The 18,792-nt window shown below is 36.6% G+C and overlaps 2 protein-coding genes across 4 annotated transcripts; both read right to left on the bottom strand.

Annotated features, from left to right (window-relative positions):
• Positions 1 to 3,331: 3,331 nt before the first annotated feature.
• LOC127074013 (ATP-dependent Clp protease proteolytic subunit) lies at positions 3,332 to 6,377 on the bottom strand. The gene is made up of 2 exons (XM_051015270.1): positions 5,114 to 6,377; positions 3,332 to 4,572 (listed from the first exon to the last, which is right to left on the bottom strand). The coding sequence occupies exons 1-2, from the start codon at positions 5,476 to 5,478 to the stop codon at positions 4,338 to 4,340; spliced, it is 600 nt and encodes a 199-aa protein (XP_050871227.1). The 5' UTR covers positions 5,479 to 6,377; the 3' UTR covers positions 3,332 to 4,337.
• Positions 6,378 to 9,499: 3,122 nt separating this feature from the next.
• LOC127074012 (uncharacterized) lies at positions 9,500 to 16,817 on the bottom strand. 3 transcript variants are annotated; one of them, XM_051015266.1, is made up of 8 exons: positions 16,639 to 16,810; positions 16,434 to 16,564; positions 16,185 to 16,262; positions 15,824 to 15,868; positions 11,076 to 11,120; positions 10,874 to 10,925; positions 10,466 to 10,562; positions 9,500 to 9,940 (listed from the first exon to the last, which is right to left on the bottom strand). In XM_051015266.1, exons 1-8 carry the CDS (start codon positions 16,739 to 16,741, stop codon positions 9,775 to 9,777), a joined length of 717 nt encoding a protein of 238 aa, XP_050871223.1. In that variant the 5' UTR covers positions 16,742 to 16,810; the 3' UTR covers positions 9,500 to 9,774. The 3 variants fall into 3 exon arrangements, with proteins under 3 accessions (XP_050871223.1, XP_050871224.1, XP_050871226.1); XM_051015267.1 differs by lacking the exon at positions 11,076 to 11,120 and having other exon boundaries at positions 16,639 to 16,817; XM_051015269.1 differs by lacking the exons at positions 11,076 to 11,120; positions 15,824 to 15,868.
• Between the last annotated feature and the right edge of the window lie 1,975 nt (positions 16,818 to 18,792).

The raw sequence follows: 18,792 nt of genomic DNA, 5'->3' as shown, positions 1-18,792 counted from the left end.
TGGTAGAGACTTTGGGATGGACCTAGTGTGTCTTCCACTAGTGCAGATTGATGTTATCTTGGGTATGAACTGGTTGGTGTTTAACCGAGTCTATATCAACTGTTTTGATAAGACTGTAATCTTTCCTGAGGTTGCGGAAGAAAAGAGTTTGTTTCTATCCGCAAGGCAAGTGAATGAGGAAGTAGCAGATGGGGCAGAGTTGTTTATGCTGTTAGCGACTTTGGAGGCTAAAGATAAACTGGTGATTCGTGATCTAGCCGTGGTGTGTGATTTTCCTGATGTGTTTCCGGAAGAAGTGAATGAATTACCGCCAGAGCGTGAAGTTGAGTTCTCGATTGATTTGGTACCTGGTACTAGGCCGATATCGATGGCTCCGTATCGTATGTCTGCTGTTGAGTTAACTGAATTGAAGAGTCAGTTGGGAGATCTGTTGGATAAGAAATTTATTCGTCCGAGTGTGTCACCGTGGGGTGCACCAGTGTTATTGGTTAAGAAGAAAGAAGGTACTATGAGGTTGTGTGTGGACTACAGGCAACTGAATAAAGTGACGATCAAGAATCGGTATCCTTTACCGAGGATTGATGATTTGATGGATCAGTTGGTTGGTGCAAGTGTGTTCAGCAAAATAGATTTGAGATCTGGGTATCATCAGATACGTGTGAAAATTGAGGATATTCAGAAGACTGCTTTCAGAACAAGGTATGGACATTATGAGTATTCTGTAATGCCTTTTGGTGTGACTAATGCGCCTGGAGTATTTATGGAATATATGAATAGGATTTTCCATCCGTACCTAGACAAGTTTGTTGTGGTGTTTATTGACGATATTTTGGTGTATTCGAAATCTGAAGAAGAGCATGCTGAGCATTTGAGAGTGGTTTTAGGAGTTCTACGAGAAAAGAAGTTATTTGCTAAACTCTCTAAGTGTGAATTTTGGTTAGAAGAAGTTAGTTTTCTTGGTCATGTGATTTCAAGAGGTGGTGTTGCTGTTGATCCTTCTAAGATAGAAGCGGTATCTAAGTGGGAAGCTCCGAAGTCTGTTGCTGAGATTCGAAGTTTCCTTGGTTTGGCCGGTTATTATAGGAAGTTCATTGAGGGATTTTCTAAGTTGGCGTTACCGTTGACGATGTTGACTAGAAAGGGGCAAGCGTTTGTTTGGGACTCAAAATGTGAAGAAGGTTTCCAAGAGTTAAAGAGAAAGTTGACTACTGCTCCTATTCTGATATTACCGAGCTCGTCGGAACCATTTGAGGTTTACTGTGATGCTTCATTGTTGGGTTTGGGTGGTGTGTTGATGCAGAATAAGCAGGTTATAGCTTATGCTTCGAGACAACTGAGGGTTCATGAGAGGAACTATCCGACGCACGATTTAGAGTTGGCAGTCGTGGTATTTGTTCTGAAGTTATGGAGGCATTACTTGTACGGGTCAAGATTTGAGGTTTTCAGTGACCATAAAAGTTTAAAGTATTTGTTTGATCAGAAAGAGCTGAATATGAGACAGAGGAGATGGTTAGAGTTTCTGAAGGATTATGACTTTGGTTTGAATTACCATCCGGGTAAAGCAAACGTAGTGGCTGATGCACTGAGTCGGAAATCATTGCATATGTCTATGTTAATGGTTAAGGAATTGGATTTAATTGAACAGTTTAGAGACTTGAGTTTGGTGTGTGAGAGTACTCACAATAGTGTTAAATTGGGAATGTTGAAGTTAACGAGTAGTATTCTGGATGAGATTAGAGAGGGTCAGAAATCCGATGTGCTTTTGGTTGATAAGTTGACTCTAGCGAATCAAGGTCAAGGTGGTGAATTCAGAGTTGATGAGAATGGTGTTTTGAAATTTGGTAATCGGGTGTGTATTCCGGATGTTACCGAACTTAAGAAGAGTATTCTTGAGGAAGGACATCGTAGTGGCCTGAGTATTCATCCTGGAGCTACGAAGATGTATCATGATTTGAAAAAGTTATTTTGGTGGCCGGGAATGAAAAGAGAGATTGCAAGTTTTGTTTATTCCTGTTTGACTTGTCAGAAGTCGAAGATTGAGCATCAGAAGCCGTCTGGGCTAATGCAACCGTTGGCTATTCCAGAGTGGAAGTGGGATAGTATCAGTATGGATTTTGTTTCTGGTTTACCGAGGACAATTAAGAATTTTGAAGCTATTTGGGTGATTGTTGACAGATTGACAAAATCGGCTCATTTTATTCCGATCAGAATGGATTATCCGTTAGAGAGATTAGCCGAGTTGTATATTGAGAAGATCGTAAGTTTGCATGGTATTCCGTCGAGTATTGTTTCGGACAGAGATCCTAGATTTACATCGAAGTTCTGGGAAGGTTTGCAGAAGGCTTTGGGAACTAAGCTGAGATTGAGTTCTGCATATCATCCGCAGACTGATGGTCAGACTGAGAGGACGATTCAGTCACTGGAGGATCTTTTGAGGGCTTGTGTTTTGGAAAAGGGAGGTGCTTGGGATTGTTACTTACCTTTGATTGAGTTTACCTACAACAATAGTTTTCATTCGAGCATTGGTATGGCACCGTTTGAAGCTTTGTATGGTAGGAGATGTCGGACACCTTTATGTTGGTATGAGTCCGGTGAGAGTGTTGTGGTTGGACCGGAGATTGTTCAACAAACTACGGAAAAGATTAAGATGATTCAGGAGAAGATGAGGATTGCTCAGAGTCGTCAGAAGAGTTATCACGACAAGAGGAGGAAGTCACTTGAGTTTCAAGAGGGAGATCATGTGTTTCTTCGTGTCACTCCTATAACTGGGGTTGGTCGAGCTTTGAAGTCGAAGAAGTTGACACCTCGATTTATTGGTCCTTATCAGATTTTGGAGAGGATAGGGGAAGTAGCCTATCGTATTGCTTTACCGCCGTCACTTGCGAATTTGCATGAGGTTTTTCATGTGTCTCAGTTGAGGAGGTACATTCATGATCCGACGCATGTGGTCCAAGTAGATGATGTACAGGTGAGAGATAACCTGACTGTTGAAACATCACCTATGAGGATCGAGGATCGAGAGTTGAAGCAGTTGCGGGGTAAAGAGATTGCCTTGGTGAAGGTAGCTTGGGGAGGACCAGCAGGTGGCAATGTGACTTGGGAACTTGAGAGCCAGATGAAGGAGTCTTAAGCGATGGATCCTCGTTTAGTTCTGGTCATTGGATAAATGAGACTTTGATGAATAACTATTTTGATTTTTTTCTTTCAGTTATTCTTTTATCCTTTCTAGTATATTACTAACAACATGGATTCTTCCAATGTATAAAATAAAAATTCCAATGGCTTTTGCTACTATAACCTTCCCAACCACTATTTTTTTGTTTTTTCTAAGTCTAAGTATTTCAACTCTAAATAATAACTTCTATTGATACTAGGTATTCCAAAAACCATAGTAAATAAGAAATAAACAAAGAAATAGTGGGTTCCATCGTTTCTATGATTACTTGTTAAACGGTGAGGTCCTCTCTATACACCGGAGCCCCTTCCTTCATTGAATCTTTATTCAATCAATGTTATTGTGAACTTGTACAGTTCACACTTCTGGGCTCTACCCATGAAATATCTAGTAATAGGTCTTTCACAATGAAATCTAGCTATACAGTAACGGTATTTAAGTATGAATATTAGCTGGGTAGTTGACCCTCTTAGTCCGTTATTGCTAAATTTATGGCATAATTTGTCTTTCTTTCAAATAGGATTTTTCCCGCTTAATGGATAACTATTTTATTACCAATGGGAAAATACTTTTCATCTTAAATTACAAATTAAGGTGATTTGGTTTGCACCAATTGAGAAACCATAAATTTTATACACAATAGAATTATATATATACAATTCTTATTAATAGAATTGATTTTTTAATTTGAGTATATGATCTAAACGAGTCGCACATACACCCTAGTACATGTTCCTCGGCGTTGAGGGCATCCCCGAAGAGCGGGAGATTTTGTTACAGTCCGGATTGGCTGTCTTGTGTTTCTAATAAGTTGTTTTCTAGTTGGCATGGTGAATCATATACATAATGAGCTGGTTTCGATCAATCCTAACCCAATAATTTCAATTTAGAATTTATTCGACTCTATTAAATCTGGTTGTTAAGACGATTAAAAAGATAAAAGACAACATCAATTCATGTATTTATTAGGAATAAACAGCATAGAGGTTTAGGAATAAATCAAATATTCCTAATAAATACATGAATTGGAAAGAGCAAAAAAATATTGGGGACAGAAATAAAATTGTTTGAAAGCAAATTCGGTGTTTATTAGGAATAAACAGGACAGAAATATTCCTAATAGAAATATTTCTAATAAATAGGACATAGGGAAATTTTAGATTTACCAAGAACAAGAATCTGCTATTGTATCAATAATTCCGTAGGCTTGGGCTTCTTCTGCTGACATAAAAAAATCCCTGTCCAGGTCTTTAGATATCTGCCAGGAAGGCTTGCGTGTTCTTTGGCAATAAATATTTGTCATCGTTTGTCGAATTGACAGTAATTCGTGTGCTTCCAGCATACATTCTCCCGATTGTCCATCATAAGTAGAACTAGCAGGTTGATGGATCATTACCCTGAGAGTATAATAAGGTTTTTCTGAATCTTGACTTAAAAAAGGGCTATCCAAAAGAACTTCAATTTAAAGCCGTACAGGCAAGCGATTTGTTATATAGCATACGGCTCTACTTTCAATTTTTCATTTTTTTTACCTTTCATTGAAGAAATAAAAAAAAAAAATACCAGGTCGATCAGACCCAGATCAGGAAAGAATCCAATAACCAGCTTTCTTTTTTTGAGAATATTTTTTAAATTTTAAAGACTATGATGATTCCGTTGCTCTCTTATTTCGTCTAGTTTTTGATTCAGCAATCCCAAAGTTTCTTTTTTTTTTTTCAAATAAGTAAAAAAAATCGTGACACTAAACAGAGGCTCTAATAGATCAGATAAAATCCTAAATACCCCTTTTTCCTACTACTCTTTCGATATATAATCGAATTGTTTTGAAAAAAAAAAATTATTTTTGCATATCGAACTCAGAGTGCCATGCTTTTTTTACTTCATATTGGCGTAGGCATAGTCTTCTTTTTTTTTTCTACAAATAAGAATCATTGGCGCCAAGCGTGAGGGAATGCTAGACGTTTGGTAATTTCGCCTCCTAGCAAAATCAAAGATGCCATTGAAGCGGCTAATCCTACGCATACTGTCTGTACTTCTGCTTCTACAAATTGCATAATATCAAAAATGGCCAATCCAGATAAAACCTCTCCGCCTGGAGAATTTATAAACAGATACAAATTTTTGTACTTGTTCTCTAAACTGAGATATATCATCATACCACAAACTTGATTTGATATTTCACTCTCAACCTCTTGACCTAAAAAAAGTAGTCTGTCGAAAAAAAGTTGATGGTATAAGTCAATCCAAGAAGCTTCATCATCGCCAGGAACTTCAAAGCCTACCTTTGGAACACCTACTGGCATAAAAAAATAATCAAGTTGGCAGTTGTCTGTCAACTAGATTGTGCTTTGGTGTGAAGTTGTGCTCCACCCCCCAGCCAGATAATATAAAAAAAAGAAGACTAAATGAATAATGAATAAAGGAACGTTTTTATGAATAGGTCAGTCATTCTTGGATATGTCTCTACTGCTATTATTGTTACGTGTTATTGGACGACTAATGAATTTTATTCTTTAAAATAAAATGAAAGAAGGTTACAACCAGCAGAATTCTATTAAATCCATATAGTAGAAAGAAATAAAATCTATTTGTTTCTACTATATTATCTATTACGGTAGGAAGGATAAAAATAGAATGTTTTACTAAAAAAAAAAAGAGTGAATATGGAGGAACCAATCTATCATTTTCTTTTCATATGGATATATGGATATCGATCTATGGATATATATGGAATGTCAATTCCATGGCGTCCACATTTCATCTAAATCGATTCTCTTTGTATTGGTTCCAATCAATCTGAAATAATGAAAAAGCAACGCAATTTTTATTCTTCTTATTTTCATTTTGAGATTTCCGATTCTTTTCAGAATCCCGGTAACTAATAAATAAAAAGAAAGAATCTTTTTAGTATTCCAAAATTTAATTTGATTAAATTGAATATAAATATTCAAAATAATTAAGTTTGGAATAGTAATCCGTTTCCAATTATCTGGATTCCCGGGATATCAAGATGGCAACAATTTCAATATTTGTTTGATTCAAATAGCTTTTCTTTTTTTCAAGATTATATATACATGGAATATATTACACCACTGGAATACAATAGAATTTCTAAATCTAAATAAAAATTTATTTCATTAATTAGTATTAATAAAATAGTTCAAAACTGGAAGAACCCCAGCTAGAAAAAAATTGAGACAGTTTGATCCGGAGTTATTCGCTTGAGGTATGTTTTCGAGGACGAAAACTCTTTTAGTGGGGGAGAGTTGTAACACCCCAATAAAAATAAGATAATTATTTAATTTAAGTTAATATTATATTTATTAATTTAATTAAATAATTGGAATTATTGGATTATTATTATTATTATTGGAATAATAATTATTGGAAAATATATATAAATTGGAAATAAGAAAAGAGTTTCATTTTTGGTAAAGAGGGTTTTCACGTGAAAACAGAGAAGCGGCAGAAAGTGGAAAAAGGGCAAAGAGGCAGAGCAGGAGAAGAAGGTTGAAGAAGGAAAAGCTTGAAGCTTAAAGATTCGCCGGATTAACTCAGGTAAGGGGGGTTTATCGTCGTTTAATGGGTATTATGGGTTAGCATGTAATGGGTAGTGATAAACCGTTGAATTGACCCTAATTGGGATTTGGAATGCTGAGAAATTGTGATGAATAAGTTGAGTGAAAACTGTAATTGAATCGATAATTGTGTGTGTCGTAATTTGCTGGACGTGTAGCTTTTTACGGAATCGGAATCGGAGGTCCGGAAGCCCTCTAACGGCGGAAAATGCGGAGAATTCTGCATTCTGCTTCGTGTTAGCGCAGGAACAGCTTTCTGTCTTGCGTTAACCGGTTAACCCAGGGTGTTAACCGGTTAACATTGTTAGGAATTGTGAGGTATTGCTGTTTTGCTTGCGTTAACCGGTTAACCCAGGGCGTTAACCGGTTAACACTGTTATGTATTGTGAAAATATTGCTGTTCTGTCTGCGTTAACCGGTTAACCCAGGGCGTTAACCGGTTAACACTGTTGCGTTTGGCCAGAAAGTGTGTTTTGTGCTGCGTTAACCGGTTAACCCAGGGCGTTAACCGGTTAACACTGTTAAAAAGTGGAAAAATGGATATTTTAAATGTTGTGTACATGTTTGAAGGTTGGCCTATATCGGTGTGTGATATAGTAGGGATCTTTTCCCGTTGTTTTGAGCAGTAGGGGTATTAGTAGAGTGTGCTAATACTGTGGTTGATTATTTGGCATGACATGATATGCTTATGTGATAAATATGTTGATGATGTGTGAAAAATGCATAATGTTGTGAATGTATATATTATGCATGTATTGTGAATGGACTGTTTTATGGCTTAGAGTGTGAGCATATGTCCATTGTGGATCATTGTTGATGATGTTGCATTGCTAGGTGAATTAGCATGCATATTGTGGCCTTTATGGTGGTAGCTAATTCCCATGGTGAGGAATTAGTGAGTAGATCATTGTTGATTGTTGTTGATGTTTGCATGCTAGGTGATTAGCGTGCATAGCATAGCCCTTGGGGTGGTAGCTAATTCCCATGGTGAGGAATTGGTGAGTGAGTCACTAGGTCTCAAATGAGTGGGACTAGTGAGCTTGGTAGCCGTATCTGGGTTTGATCGGTGAGCTTGAACTATATGTTCAAGAATAGTCGGTACCGCATGCATGGAGTCTCATTGCATAATGTATGTATGGCGTATAATATGAATGGATGTATTCCAGTATTATACGTGTGTTGTGTGTTGTGTTGTTGATGTTGAGTATGATTTGAGATTATACATATGCTATATGTTACTGTTGAGTATGATGTTTGAGCTGATGTGCCGTTACCGAATGTGTGTGTTATGATTAGGGTGATGAAGTGTGTTTAATTACTTAGCATTACATGATATTTTATAATGCTTATTATATCGATTGAGGAACTCACCCTTACAACTATTTTTCAGGTAACGAGCAGTGATTGAGTAGGAGCTAGTGCTTGGAGTCTAGTGTAGTCTCCTTAGTGGGTCATGCTCTGATAGATGTAACATCGGGATGGGATGTTTTAATTGTTTTGTTGTTGGTTGTCGAACCAGTTTTCATGTAATGTGTTACATGTTTTGACATGATTGAGTTGATCTCTATCCGCTGCGTATTGTGCAAATGCTTTATATTTTGTTTTAATAAAAAGAGCATGACTGTTATTATGGTGCATGGTGTGAAGTGTTGTGTGACACCCTTGAACTGCATAATTACTCTGATTGATATATTGTTATTTTAATTAATTATTTGGGGTATTTTAGAAGGGTGTTACACATACCACCACCAACAAATTGACCATCAACCTGAGACCCAACATCGTTTCGCACCCACCACATCACCCTACCAAAGTCGCCTTAGCCAGAACACCCAACGATCATTCAACACTAACCGCCCCTCCTCCTACCATAGCCAAGAAGCCCAAACCTCACAAAACCAAAACATCCAACAACCCTATCTCTACCAAACACCCCAACAACCTTTCTAACCTTTCCTCGACGCATCATTCACACTCATGTCTCCCTTCAACCGTCCCGGTCGCCCACCAATGAGTCAACCACAATCCAACTACTCTGGCATGGGTCATGAACTCAGTTATGGCAGTACACCCTCAATATATACTGAAGACTATGCTGAATTGTCTGACTACCTAAACAGACCATCTTCTATAGTTGGTAGTGACGCTCCTGGCCCCTCAGATGCTCAAACACCAGTGGTGAATCATCAACGCGGGTCAGGGCCATGAGTTAGGATAGCTAGGGGATGTGGGACCGGAGGTCGGTTAGGTGATCCCGGTCATCACTATTAGGCTTTTTTGTGTAAACGGATAATTTTATTAATATCAATTGGTCCTATTTCAAATTTATGTATCACGTAGACCATTTAGCAAAAAAAAATTGCATTTTATACTGAGGTGTCAATCCAATTGGCGCCTCCTCTCAAGTAATACACATGGGCGCCAATTGGATTGGTTAGGGCACATGCCATAACCAATCCAATTGGCGCCTCCATTCAATTTTTAAGAGGAATCGCCAATTGAATTGACGCCTCTTCCTAAAAGTGGGGTAGTTTGAGAATTTTTTTGAAATCAGGGGTATTTTAGGAATTTCCTTAAAAAATGAGTTATTTTTGTAAAAAAAATGTTAGAACTCAATTATTCCAAGCTATAGCTCGTTTACTTGTTATATAAGAAACAACTCTCTCTTTGTAATAGTTAGTTTTTAGAGTAATGGAAATCTTCCTCCATTGTTTCTCTTCTTCTTTCATGGATAATTCATGCTTAGTTTGAGTTTAACAATATCAATATTGCATTATTACAACCAATAAGAAAAGTTCACAATATTTAATCTATATATAATTTTCTTTTCGGGCTAGGACACTGCCCCAAGCATCGACTGTATACGATACACATCAATAGTGAACGCATATCTGATGCGATCCATGAAAAGAATGCAATTATCTATACTTCTCATTTGAAAAGTACACGAGGACAACAAATTTAGAAATGAAAACCTCATAAGCCAACGCCTTGGCAACAAGTTGTCGACTATTGGTTTGATCAACCGCCGTAACGGGTTTTTAATGACTCAGGTGGCTCTTCTTCCATGATACCTGTGCCTATTGTCTCAAAGTACTGACGTATTGTTGTTTTGCGATCAGCAATGAAGGCATGGTCCAAGAAGTTATTGTAAACTTCATCGCCGAGGCTTTTTGCAGCTAGGACACTGCAATAATTCATTACCATAAGTTAATTTTACAAAATACTTGTTCAGATTATGGAAGTTCTCATAAGCTCATGCACTAAAATCATTCTTATCATGTAAAAGATGATGGCTTACAACAGTTAATCCAGTTTCCAATCCTAAAATAAAGCTTAGAAGAACTAGATGACTTATAAAGTGCACCTGTGCAAGATAACTGAGATGTTCAGTCCTTTTTTCTTGATTAAGGACTAATCAACATTCAAGTCCTTCCACACTACTTCCAAATTACAATCACAAAACAAATCATGAATAGACAATGAACATGTACAAATTCAGAATAATAATCATATTCAAAGTTGACTGTTACAATTAAATGATCTCCCCCAAGCCTTAGAATAATGTTCTTGAGAAAATCAATAGAAATGTAGCTCATTAACATACTTGTTTTACAAAAGTTACCTTACATTAGCAGCCCCTAAAGATAAATATATAAACATCAGACAAATAAATTTAGTACTATTAGCTGAAACTTAGAAGACTACTGACCAGTGTCGAAGATAAACACGGCATGGTAAAACGTCATCCCGCCAAATCTTATGAACATTATATTCTCCATAATGTTGAAAATATGTTTCCTTTCCCTCTGCAAAATATTAAAATTAAAAATCAGAAGCTCATTTGTAAGGTATTATCAATTATTATCTATAAACTGTTCTGACAACTGATTGGAAGCACCATCGCAAATGTAATGAATTGACTAGGAGTAATTATTAGTATTATATTTACATCTTTATTAGAGATTGAACCCTAGACCATCAACTCCTTTAACACTTAACACAATTAGTTCAGACAGGTTGTAAAAGGAAGATGCGTGTGTTATATACTATTTCTTAAAGTCAATCACTGGTTCATAGAAATAAGGATATATAAACTAGTAATTAGTTGGAAAGTTACCACAGCATTTAAATTTAAAGAATTCCTCGTCAGTGTAAGATGCACAAATGACCTGCATTGAAGACAACACAATACCATCGAATGAATAAAACCATCCTATCTTACAATTAATTTAAGCTAGCAGAAAAAGCTCTTTAGTTAAGCTGTTATGAATAGGAAGATAGATATATACAAATGTAAGATTTGAATTAACATAACTTACTGCTGGATTAGTAAAGGGCTTTCCATCTAGTGATTCAGGAACAACCTGTTGGAATAAATTTAAATGTGTATGGGGGAGTTCAAAAGTTTATTCTCTTGGGTAATCAAACTATCCTAGGGACCTGATAGTATTCATTACTGCATTTAATTACTTGTCCTTTCTTGTCTGACCTTATCTCTATATAAGGACCAGACCTCTTTGTAAAACATTAAGACATTTGAATATAAGTGAAGATTCGTAGAGAAAAGTCTGTTCCTCCTCCCTCCGTCTAAAACCTTATATCTTGTGTCTTCAAATTGGTATCAGAGCTCATGGCGAGCCTGACCAGTCAAATGCCGTTGCCACGGCTGACGAAGTCCAATTATGAGAATTGGAGCATCCAGATGAAAGCGTTGCTGGGCTCATTGGATGCGTGGGAAGTCACCAATGATGGCTTTGAAGATCCAGGTAACACAACAGGTCTCAATGCCGCCCAGACGAAGGCGTTGAAAGAGACGCGGTCGAAAGACAAAACAGCATTATACATGTTGTTCAGAGCAGTGGACGAATCAGCATTCGAAAAGATTGCTGGTTCAACCACGTCGAAGGGGGCCTGGGACACTTTAGAGAAAGCGTACAGAGGAGCAGACAGAGTAAAGCAAGTTAGATTGCAAACTCTTCGAGGGGAGATGGAGAGGATGAAGATGAAGAAGACAGAGTCCATAGCGGACTATATTACGCGCGTGCAGACAGTGGCGAATCAGATGAGTCGAAATGGAGAGGCAATGACAGAGGGCCGAATTGTCGAAAAGATTCTAAGATCTTTAACGGACAAGTTCGAAAACATTGTGTGCGCTATAGAGGAAGCAAAGGACCTTTCGACAATCACTGTCGAAGAGGTTGCTGGGTCGCTCGAAGCACATGAGCAGCGAAAAATAAAAAAGAAAGAAGAGGCAATCGAAGAGGCAGATTCGTGCAGAGATGAAAAGGCACTCTTCTCTCAAAACTGGAGAGGGAGAGGACGTGGTCATGGAGGACGTGATGGCGGTCGAAGCTACCAAAACTATAGTTTCGACAGAGGACAATCTAGCCAACAAAACTGGCATGGTAGAGGTCGAAATCAAAGAGGTGGAAGAACAAATTACAACAGTATCGAATGCTATAAGTGCAACAAACAGGGGCATTACGCGAAGGATTGCAATTCCTACAGTTGCCACAACTGTGGAAAGATGGGACATCTTGCAAGAGACTGTCGATCGAGGAGGAGAGTTGAAGAAACGTCTAAATTTGCCCTAGAATCAGAATCGAACTCGGGACCTCTCGCACCCAAATCGAATGAAGGATTCTTGTTAATGGCGCAGAAGGAAGAAGATGCAGAGAGTGACACAATGTGGTACCTCGACTCAGGTGCAAGCAATCACATGTGTGGTCACAAACACCTGTTCAAAGAATTAAAGACTGTCGAAGATGGACACGTCTCATTTGGAGATGCCTCGAAGGTGAAGGTCGAAGGAAAAGGAACTATATGTTTCTTACAGAAAAAAGGTGTAGTAGGATCAATCGAAGGAGTCTACTATGTACCAAATCTCAAAGCAAATATCTTGAGTTTGGGACAACTAACAGAGAAGGGGTATTCGATACTCATGGAGGATCGAAACCTGCAGCTGAAGGACAAGACAGGACGTCTAGTTGCCTTAGTCGAAATGGGGAAGAATCGAATGTATAAGCTGAACCTGAAGAGCATTCGAGAGAAATGCTTGCATGTTAATGTCGAAGACCAAGCATCCCTATGGCACTTGCGTTTTGGACACTTACATCAGGCTGGACTAAGAAGACTGTCGAAGAAGAATATGGTGCATGGACTACCAAACGTGGAGTTCGATGAAAAATTCTGTGAAGACTGTGTTTTTGGCAAGCAAACCAGAACTTCCTTTCAAAAGAAGGCAGAATATCAGGCAAAGCAAATTCTGGAACTAATCCACACTGACATATGTGGACCAATCACTCCAGAATCATTCAGTGGCAAGAAATACTTCATTTCTTTCATCGATGACTATTCGAGAAAGACTTGGGTGTATTTTCTGAAGGAGAAGTCTGAAGCATTCGAGACATTTAGAAAGTTTAAAGTGATGGTTGAAAATGCAACTGACAGACGCATCAAAGCGCTTCGATCAGACAGAGGAGGAGAATATACTTCGACAGCATTCATGAAGTACTGTGAGGAACAAGGCATAAGAAGATTTCTGACCACAGCATACTCACCTCAACAAAATGGAGTAGCTGAGAGGAAGAATCGAACAGTGCTTGATATGGTTCGATCAATGCTGAAGAGCAAGAACATGTCGAAGGAATTTTGGGCAGAAGCTGTACAATGTGCAGTTTATGTCCAGAATAGATGTCCTCACTCGAAGCTTGGAGACATAACACCTCAAGAAGCCTGGAGTGGACAGAAGCCAACTGTGTCTCATTTTAGAATTTTTGGAAGCGTGGCTTATGCACATGTGCCTGATCAAAGGAGAACGAAGCTGGAGGATAAGAGTCAGAAGTATATACTTATTGGGTATGATGAGAAATCGAAAGGCTATAGGCTTTTCGACCCAATAAACAAAAAGGTGATTGTAAGCAGGGACGTTCGAGTAAATGAAGCAAGCAGATGGGACTGGAGCAGTTCGATTGAAGCTCTCGTCGAAGAAGAAGAAGCAGCACCAGTTGTTGTGCCAACAGACACTTCGATAGAACCTGAAGATTCCGATGATGAAAATGAGCCTTCACAACCCAGATTAAGAAGTCTGCAAGATCTGTATGAAAACACAGAAGAGGTACACCTTGTATGCTTGCTGGCAGATACTGAAGATGTGAGTTTCGAAGAAGCTATGAGAAATCGAAACTGGAAGAATGCAATGGATGAAGAAATCAAAGCCATCGAAAAGAACAATACTTGGGAACTAGCAGAGTTACCAAAAGGAAGTCAGACTATTGGCGTGAAGTGGGTATTTAAGAAGAAGATGAATGCTGAAGGCGAGATCGAAAGATACAAAGCAAGGCTGGTAGCGAAAGGCTATAAGCAGAAAGCAGGAATTGATTATGATGAAGTGTTTGCGCCTGTTGCCAGAATGGAAACTATTCGATTACTCATTTCACATGCAGCTCAATACAAATGGCCAATACATCAGATGGATGTCAAGTCAGCGTTCCTGAATGGTGTGCTCGAAGAAGAAGTGTACGTCGAACAGCCACCAGGATATATGAAGATCGAAAGCGAAGGCAAAGTGCTGAGATTGAAGAAAGCACTCTATGGGCTGAAGCAAGCGCCAAGAGCGTGGAATACTCGAATAGACACGTACTTCAAAGAAAATGGCTTTCAGCAATGTCCTTATGAACATGCTGTATATGTAAAGAAGGCTGGAGAAAGATTGCTGCTTGTTGCCCTCTACGTCGATGACCTGATTTTTCTGGGCAACAACAAACAGTTAATTGAAGAATTCAAAAGAGAAATGACACAGGAATTCGAGATGACAGACTTAGGTCTGATGAAATATTTTCTTGGACTGGAGGTTCGACAAGAAGAAGATGGCATTTTTGTCTCTCAGGAAAAGTATGCCAAAGATATTCTGAAGAGGTTCAACATGGATAGCTGCAATCCAATCTCGACACCAATGGAACCTGGAGCAAAGCTGTCGAAATTTGATAGGGGAGAACGCGTCGAAGCGAACAAATTTCGAAGCTTGGTTGGAAGCCTCCGATACCTTACTTGCACAAGGCCTGACCTCTCACTAAGTGTGGGAATTGTGAGTCGATTCATGGAGGAACCAGTCTATGCTCACTGGAAAGTTTTAAAGAGAATTCTTCGATACGTCCAAGGAACTGTGTCACTTGGAATGTTTTATTCGAAGGCAGAAGAGTACAAGCTGACTGGATACTCAGATAGTGATTGGTGCGGAGATGTTGATGATCGAAAGAGCACCTCAGGCTATGTTTTCTTCATGGGAAACACTGCTTTCACATGGCTTTCGAGGAAGCAGCCAATTGTGACTCTCTCGACGTGTGAAGCTGAATACGTTGCAGCATCTTGGTGCGTGTGTCATGCAATTTGGCTGAGGAGATTGCTAAACAAAATAGAATCGAAGCAGGAAGACGCAACATTGATAAGAGTTGATAACAAATCTGCTATCGAACTGGCGAAGAATCCAGTAAATCACGAAAGGAGCAAGCACATTGACGTCCGCTTCCACTTCATTCGAGAACACGTGAAGGAAGGAAGTGTCGAACTAAAACATGTTGCAAGCAAGGATCAAGCAGCAGACATTTTGACCAAACCACTATCGAAGGAGCTGTTCGATAGAGGCAAGAAGATGTTGGGCATGATTGATCGGAAGAGCATTTAAATTTATGGGGGAGTTTTGTTGGAATAAATTTAAATGTGTATGGGGGAGTTCAAAAGTTTATTCTCTTGGGTAATCAAACTATCCTAGGGACCTGATAGTATTCATTACTGCATTTAATTACTTGTCCTTTCTTGTCTGACCTTATCTCTATATAAGGACCAGACCTCTTTGTAAAACATTAAGACATTTGAATATAAGTGAAGATTCGTAGAGAAAAGTCTGTTCCTCCTCCCTCCGTCTAAAACCTTATATCTTGTGTCTTCACAACCTACAATAAACAATATTAATAACAATAATTTTCAAATTAAAGTTGGAACTCTTGTAGCAGATATGTGTAGGATTAGATTTCATGTTTTCACTCTTAAGTAGAAAAAGAAAACTCACAGCTAAAAATCTGTATTCCCTCTCCCTTTGAATAAACGCAGGAATCTGTCTTCATAATTAATTGGATATAAAAAAAATTGATTAGCGAAAACAACTAATAGTCTTACAGAAAAATATGATTCCATCTAATCATATTTCATCACTAGATAATTTTAAAAGCATTTTAGGAACCAATATAACAAATTAAAATAATGATTGGATGCATCATGGATAAATTGTATAACAGCCACAAAATGGTATTGACAAGTGTACAGACCACGACGGCCGCAATCTGTATCGCGACACTGTACAAACCGAAATTGCAAAAGCCTTTACGCAACGCGGCCGCTACCGTTTTTTAAAACCTTAGCCAAAAAATTACCTCAGTTTTCTTAATATCAAAAACAGTGGTGATAAAGGTTTCATCTTCGTAAGGCTCAACAGAGAGAGCAGCAATTTCCTGCAAAGAAAAAAAGCTCAAACATTCAATCAGTTAATTAACTGATTAACCAGTAAGTTATTACAACAGCATACTTCAAACTTCATTTCTAGCTTTTTTTTTCTTTTGGGAATTGTGATATCTTCCAATTCCACTGATCAATGGAGGAGAGAAAAGGAAAAGAGAAGTGACCTGAGTTTTGAGGTTGGCGATGCCGTGAGTGAAAAAGAAAGCTCCTACGAAGGAGAAGAGACGGCGGAAACCGGTTAATCTGGCGGTTCGGAAGTTAATTAGGTTGGGAAAAGTTGATCTAGCACTTTTCTCTGTATAATGTTAAGAGTTAAGAGAGTGATGATAATTACTAATTAGTGAAAAGAAAAGCGTGGAGTGAGATTACCGGAGAGGAGAGAGCCGTAACCGCAAATAGAGATGTAACCGTCAACGTCACCGGGAAGAGAGGCCAACGCCGAGGCATCGTCGAGAACAGAGTAAACTGCCATCTCAACGAACCACTTCTGCTCTGTTTTGTTGAATGGTTTATCTCTATTTTTTTAAACTAATAGAGTACCTGTGCTTGTTGTTTTCAAAATATAGTAATAATAAATAGAAAAAAAATTAAATTGTTTAATTAAAATAGTTTGTTATTTTTTAAAGAGATAATAAATCGGTGGTTATATTATTTTTAATATATAAAAATATTTAAATCAATATTATATTTTTTATATAAATAATATTATTATTTTAATATTATTTTTAAAATTATTTGAATTAATAATAAATTTGTTCTTATTATTTTTTAATATTTTGATCAATAATTTTATGTTCCATTATAATTATTTTAATTTGGTGTTATAAAATATGATAAGTTATGTTCCGTTATAATTATTTTGATATTTGAGTAGTTTATAAGGTGAAATAATGATTTTATACAATGTATATTAATACAATTTATACAATGTAATTTTGTTTTTGACATCATTTATAAATTTTATTGAACTTGTGTCAATATTTTTTTTCATAATTAAATCAATAACACACATTTATGCGATCATTAAGTAATATATTTTTCTCGTATTTGCATCACTAATATTTTGTCTCATATTTATGTTGAAAATAAAAAATATGATGTAACTACCTTGAGGAGAGATAAAAATACAATTGGAGTGATCACTATGCACACTTCGTTTTGTCTTCTTTTAAAAATAATTTTATTGTGTAATATAATTTTATGTAAAAAAATTTTTTATAAAAATTTCAAACAATAATTTGATTTTAATAGTTATTATTAAAATATCATTTTAAATATTTCATCATTTATTGATTTTTTTATATCAAAATTTAAAAAATTACTTTATTTTGAAGTTATTTCAAATAATTTTTCATAAAAAATATTTTTGAAATACAACTTTTAAAAAAATTATGATTTTGACTATGTTTTGATCTTCAATAAGGTGTGTTTATATTATAGGATGTCAAAATTAGTCTTTAAATTAATAAAACAAAATATAAAAATTTATAATATTTTAAAAAACTATTTTATAAAATCCATTTTAAAAAATAGAAAGAAAAAATCTAGAATTACTTTTAAGTATATTTTATAGGGATTAATTACTATACACCACTATCAATTCATCACCATCACCCGTTTATATTACTTTATAAGTTTTTAAAATAAAAATCAAACTTGTTTCAATATCCAATATTTATTATTAACTAACGGTGTAAAATCCTTTTACATTATCGGTTTATATATTCAACCGTTTCTTTTAAATATAATCTAGAATAACATGGATTCAAATACATTATGTGGTGGAACAATGTGTTAGAATAGGTTTGTGAATTTATATTCAATTAGGAAGTCACCGAGGCCATTGTAGAAATAAATATGGAAGACTGAGTAAAATCAAGCAATACAATATTATATACAAAAATAATAATATTTAAGGAATGGAAAACTTGGCACAACATAATGGTTTGATTTATGTTGGTCACAAGATGTGATTACAGAACATGTAATATGAGTATGATCAAACTCCAGCGTAGCTCCCGTTGCAAAAAATTGTTGCATTGAAATTTCGGATATAAAATAGAAAGCTTTCAAAGATAATTATTTAAAGATGTTGGTCACAGTTAATATTTAATAATAATGGTAAGTTGGATAATTAAAAAATTGTATAAGAAATTAGAAAGAGACTGAACAAAAAGAAACAAATTTGAGATGGAACAAATCTTTTGACATTCATTAAATGTTAATCGACAGAATGTCTATTTCAGCCGTAGTTTTTATAGTTGGCTATGTATATATTGATGTAGATTTTTACTCCCATTGATGTAGAATTTTGCTCCATTCTTTCTAGTATATTGATGTAGATTTCAGCAGTAGTTTTATAGTTTGTTTTGAACCAAACAAGCACTTCTGCTCTGTGTTAATTTTGACTAATTGGATGGTTTATGCAAACAAGCAACTCGGTTTGATGTTTTTTTTAAACTTTAATTGCAATTTTTATCTCTTTTTTTTAAGTTTTAATTCCTCTATATTTTTAACACTCTA

Source organism: Lathyrus oleraceus, chromosome 4, assembly GCF_024323335.1.
Source record: "Lathyrus oleraceus cultivar Zhongwan6 chromosome 4, CAAS_Psat_ZW6_1.0, whole genome shotgun sequence".
Taxonomy (NCBI): Eukaryota; Viridiplantae; Streptophyta; class Magnoliopsida; order Fabales; family Fabaceae; genus Lathyrus; species Lathyrus oleraceus.
This window is presented reverse-complemented; position numbering and strand designations above follow the sequence as displayed.

Coding starts and splice junctions, on each gene's coding strand:
- LOC127074013 (XM_051015270.1), bottom strand. CDS start 5,478: ATGCCAGTAGGTGTTCCAAAGGTAGGCTTTGAAGTTCCTGGCGATGAT. Junction 4,573..5,113: donor CTAGCATTCCCTCACGCTTG/GCGCCAATGATT, acceptor TTATACTCTCAG/GGTAATGATCCATCAACCTG.
- LOC127074012 (XM_051015266.1), bottom strand. CDS start 16,741: ATGGCAGTTTACTCTGTTCTCGACGATGCCTCGGCGTTGGCCTCTCTT. Junction 10,563..10,873: donor CTTTAAATTTAAATGCTGTG/GTAACTTTCCAA, acceptor AATATTTTGCAG/AGGGAAAGGAAACATATTTT. Junction 9,941..10,465: donor CGTGTTTATCTTCGACACTG/GTCAGTAGTCTT, acceptor GAATTATTGCAG/TGTCCTAGCTGCAAAAAGCC.